The sequence below is a fragment of the Caenorhabditis briggsae genome, assembly GCF_000004555.2.
Source record: "Caenorhabditis briggsae complete genome, chrII, whole genome shotgun sequence".
NCBI lineage: Eukaryota > Metazoa > Nematoda > Chromadorea > Rhabditida > Rhabditidae > Caenorhabditis > Caenorhabditis briggsae.
This window is the reverse complement of record NC_013486.2, coordinates 9452934-9464378: the sequence shown is the minus strand read 5'-3', so window position 1 is coordinate 9464378 and position 11445 is coordinate 9452934. Positions and strand designations below refer to the sequence as shown.

The 11445-nt window shown below is 38.1% G+C and overlaps 4 protein-coding genes across 4 annotated transcripts in view; 2 read left to right on the top strand and 2 right to left on the bottom strand.

Annotated features, from left to right (window-relative positions):
• Cbr-bpl-1 overlaps positions 1–2342 on the top strand; it is a gene marked incomplete at both ends in the record, with an annotated part of 6336 nt that extends 3994 nt beyond the window's left edge. Inside the window, 7 exons of the mRNA XM_045242500.1 lie at positions 80–153; positions 339–599; positions 644–1073; positions 1120–1492; positions 1536–2002; positions 2051–2123; positions 2171–2342. Coding sequence (XP_045092256.1) covers positions 80–153; positions 339–599; positions 644–1073; positions 1120–1492; positions 1536–2002; positions 2051–2123; positions 2171–2342 — 1850 coding nt within the window. The remainder of the gene's footprint in view (positions 1–79; positions 154–338; positions 600–643; positions 1074–1119; positions 1493–1535; positions 2003–2050; positions 2124–2170) is intronic.
• Positions 2343–2988: 646 nt separating this feature from the next.
• Positions 2989–4095, bottom strand: CBG02613 (the record flags this gene model as incomplete). Its single annotated transcript, XM_002630846.2, has 4 exons — positions 2989–3105; positions 3150–3270; positions 3317–3692; positions 3738–4095. The coding sequence occupies 4 exons, from the start codon at positions 4093–4095 to the stop codon at positions 2989–2991; spliced, it is 972 nt and encodes a 323-aa protein (XP_002630892.2).
• A 2899-nt stretch (positions 4096–6994) lies between these two features.
• Positions 6995–8037, top strand: CBG02614 (the record flags this gene model as incomplete). The annotated part of the gene is made up of 5 exons (XM_002630847.1): positions 6995–7151; positions 7251–7329; positions 7386–7588; positions 7641–7735; positions 7783–8037. The coding sequence occupies 5 exons, from the start codon at positions 6995–6997 to the stop codon at positions 8035–8037; spliced, it is 789 nt and encodes a 262-aa protein (XP_002630893.1).
• Positions 8038–9448: 1411 nt separating this feature from the next.
• CBG02616 lies at positions 9449–11246 on the bottom strand (the record flags this gene model as incomplete). Its single annotated transcript, XM_002630848.2, has 6 exons — positions 9449–9635; positions 9680–9807; positions 9860–9976; positions 10022–10258; positions 10491–10557; positions 11104–11246. 6 exons carry the CDS (start codon positions 11244–11246, stop codon positions 9449–9451), a joined length of 879 nt encoding a protein of 292 aa, XP_002630894.2.
• Between the last annotated feature and the right edge of the window lie 199 nt (positions 11247–11445).

Here is an 11445-nt window from a genome sequence, read left to right as displayed (position 1 = left end):
CCGCTGTTCCTCTTGTTTATTGTTACGATGAACTTGCACAAAATTCTTCGCAATGTCAAGCACATTGCTCAATTTACAGGCGACCGAGGACGGTCTGCCAGTCCGTCGTTCGAGCATTATCAGAATCGATCGCTCCGTGGATTCACTTCTGCTGTAAATCGTAAGTTTTTCTTATTTTTCCCCTTTTTAATAACTCTTGATAAGAATCAAACGACCGCCAAGAAAGCAACAATCTGCCGTAAACGGTCGCCTCTGACAAGGTCATGCGGCATTTCGATGTAGCGTAAAATTCCTTTTTTAGGTCTCCCGCTCTATCCTGTGGCCTTCTTTTCAACAAGTTCTTAATTTCAGCGAATCGCGGATCAACGCGAAATTCAACCGCTCGACACGTGCAACTCTATCAATTCCTAACATCGAGAAGTTCCTCGTTCAAAGCAATGTGCAAACCCAACTCGGTGCTCGTTTACACTGGAGGAGATACCACGCTGTATTCCGACATTCGGAGCCGTCTCAATTCTCTTTTACCAGCTGATGAAATTACTGTTTTCAATGTATCAATCGAGGCCTTAAGGAAACAACCATGGGCGGAGAAATCGACAGTAAGATTTTTTGCTTCAAGTAACTTTTCGAATTATATTTGCAGGTCTGTGTGATTCTTGCTTCTACCAACGACTTGGACGATGATGCATGGGAGAAAATTCAAGCGTATTTCAATCAGAACGGCAAAATAATTTTCGTTTGCCAGAACAAACTTCTTGCAAGTATTGCTGGATCGGATTCGAGCAAAACGAATGCTTCTATCCTTCGTTTTGCATTCGGAAATCAAAGTAGTAAACTAAAAGAAACAAACAAAGAATTTGTGAAATTCCTCGAAAAAAACATGAAAAAACTTCCAAAATCACACGCAATCAACGAAACATTCCGTTCGAAAGATGTCAGTGTTGGTGCAAATTTTACGGTGGTGCTCAAAAAAGAACCAGATGCTCCATTATTCCTGTATATGCAAAACAATGGAAGTTTACATGCTTCTGCGTTGTTCTCTGATGCGACAACTCAACAACTGATAGCTCCAAGTAAATGATCGTTGACCGATACTATCTAATTCTGTTTTTTTTTCAGACAGTAATCTTTTACGAGATTCTCTGCAAAGTGTTGGCGTCAGTGTGTGCGAAACTTCAATTCCAGCATTAACGAAAGGGATTTTACTGGCTGAATACGATTCGATTCTTGAATCAACATCTGGAATTCGTTTCGGTGAAGAAATTGGATTACAACCACGCATTCTGCTTCGGAAATCAGACGATGTGAAAGATCTAGGACTACCTGAAGTCACTGCAAAACTATTGCCAATCGAGGTTGTTAACAGAGAATCAGAAGCAGGGACTAGTAAGGAGTTTGATTTGAATCTCTATTTCGATCAGTTGCGGTCGAAACTAGGTCAAGTCATTTTGGTAGTGGATGTGGCAACTACAACTATGGATATAATTGAAAGGTTTTCCAGAAATTAATGATTCTCATAAGTCTAATATTTTCAGTGTTACTCATGGGATCCCATCACTGGAGAACATTGTAGTCATTGCAAATCGACAGATTCAAGGAAGAGGCCGAGGAGGCAACGAATTTCTTTGCCCACGTGGAATGGCGATGTTCAATTTCTCATTCACTCTCAAAAAGGCGCATAGAGTTACCAAGAATCTGCCCATAGTCCAGCACATCTTCTGTGTGGCACTCGTTGAAGCAGTTCGAAATCTATCTGGTTATCCAGATTTCCCACTTCGCATCAAATGGCCGAATGATTTGTACTGTGATCGGTCTCACAAAGTCGGAGGAATGCTTCTACAATGCAAATCAAGAGACGACTCATTCCAATTAAGCATTGGGTGTGGAATGAATGTGTCGAATGAGAAGCCAACGCTTTGTTTGAATGATATGTTGCCGAAAGAAGCAGAAACGAGGATCACAAGAGAACAACTGATTGCGGAGACGTTGAACAAGTTCACTTGTAAGATTAGTTGTTTTTTCTTATCATGAGGAGTTCTCCAATTGTCAGATTACATAAGGGATTACGACAGCAATGGTCCCGAGAACTTCAGAAGAAAATACCACGAGTACTGGCTGCATTCGTAAGTTTTTTGGTTTTCAGAAAAATTCCCAAAAAGTTATATTTCAGACAGCAAGAAGTCCTGTTGTCAGATTTCAACGAACGAGTCACAATTCGAGGAATAGATGAAAATGGCTACTTGCAAGTGCGAAGCAAGTCGAATCCAAACAAAATCTTCTCAATCGGTGATGATGGAAACACTTTCGATATGATGAAAGGGCTGATTCGTCATAAATATTAGGATTGTAGCAAGAGTAGAATATTCATTAATTTATGTTAATGTTAATAAAAAATTTTATTTGTTTTCTGAAGAACACAACTTCACAAGCTCATCCACGACAGTCTCAATTTCAGCCAGTTTTGTAGATCTTCCAAAACTGATTCTCACAGTTTTCGATGCTAGAGCAAACGAGATACCACATGCTTTCAAAATGGGACTACATTCGTTTTTATGGCACGCGGCACCAGTTGAAGCATTGAATGTTTGACACCTTAAAATTAGCAAATATTAGGGTTATTATTCTTGTCTGGCTATTTTTTTGTTGAATAAGTGCATGCGCATTCGCTACCGTATCTCAAAAATAATTTACTTTGGTCCATTTTTAGCTGTTTTTCTACTTTATAAGAAAACAACTTGGCTGATTATTCATGAGAATTGGAAGAAAATCAATGAAAAAGAACAAAAATCTGAGAGAAATAGGCAAAAATAAATTAATTTCGAGATACGGTATCAAAGGCGCATGCATTTTTTTCAAAAACTTCGACTCAACCTTTTTTTTCTCTGACAAGGATAATATTTTCGCTACAGGGCTGACGATGTGCCTTTAATTAAAATTTCGGCCACCTAATTCATCGCCGCCGGACAAGAATAGAAAACATTTAGAATCTCACTTTTCCAGAAGATCACAACCGTGAGAAGGGTAATCCAAGAAAGCAACACTTGAAGTATTCGGAAGACGAGGTGATCCGAGGAAATGAATCAAGTGAGAATTACGAAGACGTTTCTGAAAACTTTACATCCAAATCAGATTGAAAATTTTATACGAACCACTAAAAGCTCTTCAAAGTAGTCTCTATTTTGAGTGAGCACACTCTCAATATTCGAGGATCCTTCATTGTAAATTCTAGCAGCCTCTCCCAATCCAACTATCATCGGTGTGTTTTCAGTTCTAAAGATTTGGAATTAAATATGAATCATGAATTCAAATCACTTACCCACTCCTCAATCCTGATTCCTGATTACCACCTAACACCATTGGTGGAAGTCTAGCAGATTTTGAACTATAAATCAACGCTCCGTTTCGTGGTCCGTAAAACTTATGACCAACTACAGTAACCGCATTAACACCAAGCAATTTGACATCGATTGGAATCTTTCCAGCCGCCTGTGCGACATCTGAATGTAGAAATGGAGAATTTTCTTTGAACTTGTTTCGAATCAATTGACAGATTTCAGAAACTGGCTGCAGAACTCCAGTTTCGTTATTCGCCAACATGACAGTGACCAGACACGTGTCAGAAGTAACAGCCTGGAGAACAGATTCAGGAGTGACGAAACCCGTTAATGGGTTGATAGATACATAAGTTACGGCTGGAATGAAACAGATTAGAATTCAAATGTTACCAGAGAACTAACTAATTTCTCCATCATTTTCTCTTCTCTGCAGTGGATTTATAATCGACGGATGCTCAATATTGGTTGTAACAACATGAGGTTTCTTTCCATTTTTCCTTACACTTCGAATCGCTCCTTCAATGACCCAATTGTTAGACTCCGTGCCGCCAGAAGTGAACACGACGTCTTCTGTCTTCACATGAAACATTTCTGCCAAATGGTTCCTGGACTCCAGAATCGCTTTCGCTGCGTTCAGTGCATTCTCATTGTTGCTCGAAGGATTTGCCCAGAGATCCAAAGCATCCGAGATAGCAGTTTTCACTCGATCATCCAACGGAGTTGTTGCATTATTATCCAGATAAATTTTTGGAAGAGACATTTGGGAAGAAAAACTGAAAACAAAAAATTAAGAAAAATTGTTTTTATAAAGATCATAATTAGGTGCGATGATCACATTGAATGACCTAATGGAAGGTCATTGTTCAAACAAAACATGACAAGAGGACAAGTGTGAAAAATAGAAAGAAGAGGCAAAGGGTTCTGCTCTGTTGAGACGGAAGAAAAACGATTCCAAAAGAGAGTTAGAGAAAACGAGAAATATAAGAATTGGACTTGGGAGGAGATATATGTGTCATTGGGAATGTTGCAAAAAATGATTGAAGAGAAGGGAATTTTTAAAGGTGGGGGGACAGGAGATTTTTTGTAGTTTTTTTTGTAGCTAGAGTATGCATTTTACCGTCACGGTGTACAACGCTTAATGTCACTCTGCGTACAGCCTTTATGTATGCAATCGGGCGTGCGCTTTCTCTTTGCCCGCGTGGCTCAGTCGGTAGCGGCGCCGCACCCTCAATCATCGCCCTCGCAAGTTCAACTCCTCGAGAGGCATCTTTGAACGGAATTTCGAGAACATTATTTTTTTTCATGTCCCCCCACCTTTAAAAGAAACATTCTGCTTCGAGACTAGAATAATGTGGTTTCTAAAAATCAGTGAATTCTGAGCGATGTGGTACGATAAGGACTATTAGTGGTACAATTGTAATGGTACCAAAGCGTTCATGGAAAGCAAGACCAATTGAAACAAACCGTCGAAGAATGGGTGATTAGAATGATGCAACATTTTCGGATGGTTCTCAGGATATCCAAATTCAGAAATTTGGAAATTCTCAAGTTCGGAAATTTTGAAATTCAGAAATTCAAATTTTAAAAAATTCAAAAATTCCAAGCTAAAAATTCAGAAATTCAGAAAAATCTAAAATACGAAAACTCAATTCCAGCAAATTCCTAAAATTCGAAAATTCAAACACTCGAAAGTCCGAGCATAAAAAACTAAAATTTAAACATTCAGAAATTCAAATACTCAGAAACTCAGAATGCGTTTTCCTCCTACAAGGTGGTTCATAATTTTCCCGGACTAAAGTTTATAATAACATGAAATTTTAATGAAGCCGCTCTACTAGGCTCAAGTTTGGAGTGCGAAAACTCATAATTCATCAGTAAACTAGCCAAGTTTCAAACTATTTTATCAACTTTGATTTGAGTTATCGCTTGTGAAAATTTCTCCATCTCATGAAATTCACAACGGCGCCCAAGAAACATTTCATCTTTGGACAATCATAACAATACCTAGACTTGAGGAATCGCTTTGAAAATATCAGTAGCTTCCATTCAAACGTAAAATTATACTGCTACCAATTTTCGTGCTTCCATGATACTTATGTCTAAAGTTATGCCGTTTTTATCAGTCTGGGTAATTGTGCGCCCCTCTGTATACCAGTACCTTGAAAGTCCCCATCCTAATAAACTATACAACTTTTTCAATAAACAATTGTAATCGAATCCCCCTCGATATGAATTTTTGCAATTCCTCCTTACTACCTTCTCATTTATATTCAGCTCCTTCTCTCTCTCCCCTCTTTACCCAGGTATGCCATAAAAACGAATCGCCGTGCCAAGGAATATGTTTACCCATTTTCGACACTTCTCCTCCTTCTCCTTATGCTTGTTTCGTTTTCAACAATCTATCGTTTGCACCGTCCGAATATATTGATAACACTACCGCATTTTAGAGCTCCACTCTTGTTTGTTTGTTGCTCTTTTTCTCTCGTTTTGCCTCATGTTCCATTTTGGATATCTATGGGTATGAGTGGTTTTTGATTCGATATGATCTATGTTTTCGAATATAAACTTCTTCCACTTTGTGTCCTTTTTTACAGTAATCAAATTTTAAAGAGTGTGGTTTCGAAAGAAGGAGGGTCATTCCAAAACGATAAGCCGTTGCATTTTAACGCCTTTTTGAAAGGGTAAATTGATAAAAATTTAGAATTGTTGTTTTAAGATGTGAGGTTTTATGTGAGTGTGTTCAGCTTTTAAAATGTTTTACCTGTTAAGCACGAAACTCATTTTTTTCATCTAGAGAAAACTTCTTTTATAAGTTTGTGGTCCTAGATGCGGTCAAGCAAACCATTGGTCATAATCTTCCATACAACATATCGTGAAACCTGTAATAGAATTGCTACAGTATCATTTTAGAATGACCCATCCAACAGAAGAGCCCCTAGAAGGCCTCCCTATTCATTGTGCTGTTTGAAATTAAAAACTTCCGTATTTTTTCAGTGAAATATATTCCGGAAATTTCACAATTTCAGATAAATGTGTTGCAATATTTTGCTCGAAAACTGGCAAATTTTCATGTGAGAATTCACCGGATTTTCGAATGAAATTGTCGGAAGAAATGACCGGAAAAAAAGAAGGGCTCTTATTGAATTAGAAAAAATGAACTATTTCCAAAACCTTCCAAATATTAGATTTCAGAAAACTTGACAGTTGGAATGTTGTCCCCTGCCCAAACAGATTCAGACCGACGGAAAAACTCTGATCCTGAAATATTTCCCGGTATCAGAAAACGTTCATACAGACAAAATCATTTATTCAATTTCCATTCCTTATTTGTTTCATTTTCAGAAAATCGCAACAATTTCTTTTAATATAAAACCTATCGAATCATCATTTCGGAAAAAAAAAATCAAAAACTAAAAATTAGCTACCATTTCTTCTTTTTCTCTCACCCATAAAACAGTAGGTCACGATGTCGACCACCCCCATGACTGGCTCCGTGCTCTTTTGCAACCTGTCGCCTTTCTTCGGTCTACAACTTGTTGAGTACTCCTTCTAATCAGTTTTCTTTTTGTTCTTCATTTTAACTGATAACCTTCTCCTCCTCTTTTTCTTCTCGCTTCCTTCAATATTCCATTCCTATCAGCTCCAGAGTTTACATTGAAATGTCTTCGTCAAACTCGTCTTCTTCCCAACCAAAACGTCTCGGAAGAAGGGTTTTTCCGAATCAAGATTCGGTTGAAATCAGGAAATCTCAACAGTTTCTGCATTATGTACCGCCTCCCGAACCACCGATTGATTATACGATTAGAGTGCCTCAGGGTGAGTTTATACTTTAATCCCTTTAAAATATTGGTCAAAGAGAGAAACAATTGATTAACAATACTTTTCCTCATCACCTAAAAATAAAAATATTTTCAGAGAAAGACTACAAAGTGATTGGTGACGTTTTCCATCGCCCCTCATCAGTCGACTATTCCAAGGAAGAAGCACACCTGACGTAGGCATTTTTCTTGTTGTTTTCAATTTCGAAACATGTATTTCTTCATCTTTCAGGTCATCATCAAAAGGGACACCTCAATTAGGAGGCCGCCGAAACACGGTGGAAGAAGTTTTGGATGAATTGGATACTGTACTTTTCGAGGCTTCGATTCCATTCGATGAGCTCAAAAAGAAAGTGGAAAGATTCAATTTGACTTTCAAACCATATGCTCCTGAAATTACAGTAGATGATCTTCCAGAAATACCGTATAGTACTGGTATGTTCTTGAATCATTGGAAAAAATCGGTTAAAAAAAACTAAACTTTCAGATATCAAGCGCATCCCCAAGCTTGACGCAAAGCCAACCAGAGAAACGATTCAGGAGGAGAGAAATCGATTAGAAATAGAGAGAACGTACAGAAAGGTACCCACTTTTTATTCAAATCATAACATAAACTTTTTTGTTCCCAGACTCTAGAAACAATTGAAACAGCAAAAGAGCACTACTCCCCGCAATACTTCCGTGATCAGTTTGAACAGGAAGGTATACCTCATTGGAAACGAAATCTTCTAGCAGAGAAGAAATCAAAAGAAGCGATTCGACGAATCGAACACGATGCATGGTTGGAGTACGAGAGAATAAAACAGAGATTATCAACGAAACCACAAATCAAACGGTCGTCGAGTGTTCAGTTGAGAGGTCCCAGAACCAAGTCCGAGTCATAAAAATTACATCTTCCTTTCATTTTTTTTCTAAATATCTCATGATTTATATTTTCCGATGATAAAGTGCAATTTTTTTTGAAACATTTCCTTTCATGTCTCACTATTACAGGGTGACTAGCAAGACTCAAGTTTGTACTGGTTTAAAATTTGAGTACTGTAGTGTAGTCACTGCACATCTGTTGGGATCACCTTAGTTGATGTATATCTGCTGCGACTTTTCACCGATCACCAGTGTTGAGCGGGAATACAACTTCGCTTCACGGAAGACGGATGAAGGAAACGGAACAAATTTTTTTGACGGAAGACGGAAACCGGAAGACGGAAGAAGGAAATCCACGGAACGGAAAACGGAAGACGGAAGACGGAATTCCGCTCAACCCTGCCGAGCACTACAGTAACAGTACAGTAGTCGCTAATAGTCTTCTTTAAAATCTTTAAAATCTTTAAAATCTTTTAAATCTTTAAAACCTTTTAAATCTTTAAAATCTTTTAAATCTTTAAAATCTTTAAAATCTTTAAAATCTTTGAAATCTTTTTTTTCAATCTAAAAAGAAAAATCTATCAATTTTGACGTCAATATGAAAATAGGTCAACTGATTTGGATACAATATTTCACCAAGTTCAATAATCATATCTCCGTGTTCTTCCAGACCACGGGATTTCTAAAATTGTATTTTGACCTGACCTGACCTGACCTGAACTTGCCACCATAACATACTCTACTAACTTCAACTGACGTGGCGATTTGTCGATGATCAGATATCAGATAAGAAAACAATCAGTTCCAGCTTTGACAGAAAGCTCCTCTCCTCTCTACTCCCCACTCCTCTCTTCTTTCTTCCAACTGTCTCGATGAAACATCAGGTTTAAAAGACTTTTAATTTGAGCGCGGTTTTTAATTTTCAAAATTTCTAGATAAGATTTCCATTCGTTGGATTGATGGTCTTATTGGAGTCAGCAATCGAGAATATCAATAGTGAGTAGAGAATATCTGACGAAAGTAGTCACCGCGTGTTCCTTTCGTCTGCAATTCGGAAGAATTCCAGATGGCTGAGGGTTACCATGGCTACATCGGTAGTGGATCTTCAAACCGTTAGGTTTCTAGTCTCTAGTCTTGTCATACTGACCAGATTAAGACCCTTTTTAAATTTCCCTAGTTGGAGATTCATTACTGGCGAAAGTAGTCACCGCGTGCTCCTTTAATCTGGAATTCGGAAGAATTCCAGATGACTGTTGGGTAACCATGGCTACGTCGGTAGTGGGTCTTGAAACATGGGATCATATGCATGGGATCATAGATCTCCTATTTAGATCTCCCAAAAAAATACATTTTTATTCAGATTACAGAAGATTGAAAATTTAGACAAATGGACCATAAATGGTGACAATGAAGAACACGATAATCAATAATTTATCTGGAGATGCTGTTGATGGAGATGCTTAGTTTTCTCTCAGTTGGTGACTTGGCTCTTCTCTGCTCTCCGAGCTTTCTCCATTCGTTCAGTCGCTTGATGCACTTCTCCGGCAAATCGACCCAGTGGTCTCCAGTCAGCTTCTGCAGATGATGCAGTGCTTTTGCTGGATCGAGTTGGTAGTAGCTGAAAAAGAAGATTGGTTACTTGTTACAAAATAAAAAACATACTCGACGTTGTACTCGGCAGCCACAAAGTATCCCCATTGGATATTCTTGCTGTAGATTACCACTTTTTGAGAGAGTTTGCGCGCGTTCTCGACAAACATGTTGATGTTGTCGAATTTAGAAGAGAGATTCTAAAATAAGACGTACATATATTCCCAGAACTTCATTTACGTCAACAAATACCTTGAATTGCTGACTTGGATTGACATCAGTCTCATGGAAAAGAGTGAGTGGAACCAGAACGAGACGCCCTTCCTTCTTGGTTACGGAAACCCCCAATGGATAATCATCACCAAGACTCTGAATCAAAAAAGCAATTTCAAATAGTGTAATTTCAAAACTCACGATGACATGAGTGATTCCGGCCTCGTCCAACTCCTCTCCGTCCAGAAGAGCACGATTATCAGTGATATACATGTACTCGGCGATTTTGACGAATCGCTTGAGAAGTGCCGATTCTTCCTTCTTTTTCTCTGGTTTTGGATGCTCCGAAACTACTTCTCCTTTCTCGTTGACCTCACACAGAGTGATCGAGTTCAATTCGTTTTCCATTGATTGTTCAAGAGATCTGACTTGGATCAGCTAAAAAAGATAATGTAAAACCTGTAATAGAAGCTCATCCAAATTGTCAACTTTGAGCTGAATTTTCTCGTTTCCTGAAAGATATATCAACAAGTGATTGACTGATAAAGTATTTTTGATATTATGATAAACATTTTATAAGTTGACTAGTATTTTATATCTTTTACTTTGGAATAAGATATATGGGCTGGCGGATAGGGTGGCCGATAAGATCCCTCAACTACAGACTTACATTGGTTACAGCTCCCAATCCTGGAATCGATACAATCGAGTTGGTAGAACTGGTAGTTGAGTTGGATCTGAAAAAATGCGAATAATAATAATTACCTTGTGGTTATATAGTTGGGTTATCATAACAATTAGAGAGTATTCTCAAAAGATTTATGTACCCCTTATTTTCCTTTTTTTTCAAAAACAAAGAAATCCAAACTTCAAAAACAATTGAATTCTACAGTAATCTCGATAACTTGTTATTAAGTTTTCCATAAAATTCCAAAGATTTTCGAAAAAAAAAGGGAAGAAAAAGGAATTTTGGTGAGGCGAGAGCCCATTGTCATGGAAATTTCCTGGTCGCTAAACAACATTCATAAAAACGTTTTCACATAAAAAGAGACTCAGAAAAAAGTCCCAGAAAAAAGTTTTCCTTGCGCAGAATAGCATCAGAGCAATAGGAAAGAAGTAGTCAGAACTTTGAAATAGTTATGTAAATGCAAAGTCAATCTAGCTCATTTTTTCATCCTCCAAAAATTTCAAAGCGATAGGAGACTTGACCGCCTAGCTCCAGGCTCCTGAAAATGGTCAAAATAGCCAAAAATTAACTCAAACTACTCAACAAAATCGCTTACCTTTGCGATGAATACATGAGTGGCATGGAACTGTCCCCATCAATTGGAATCGGTCCATAACTGTTGGTGGTTGCAGAACGAGCAAAGTGGGAACGACGACGAAGCGTCGTTGAGTTGACAACAGCGACAGCAGAGTTGAGCATCTTCTGGATTCGGAATCTCGCTCGACGAGACACACTGCTCATTAGGTTTTTAGAAGTTCAATAGTATACGAGAAGAGAAAAGACAAAAAGAACAAAATATCTAACTTTCACAAGAATTTTCTTAAGGGATTTACGAAAAGCCAAGTATGAGTCAGAAATGAAGAGGAGGAGTCGAGTTACTCAGAAAAGCGTTGTTATC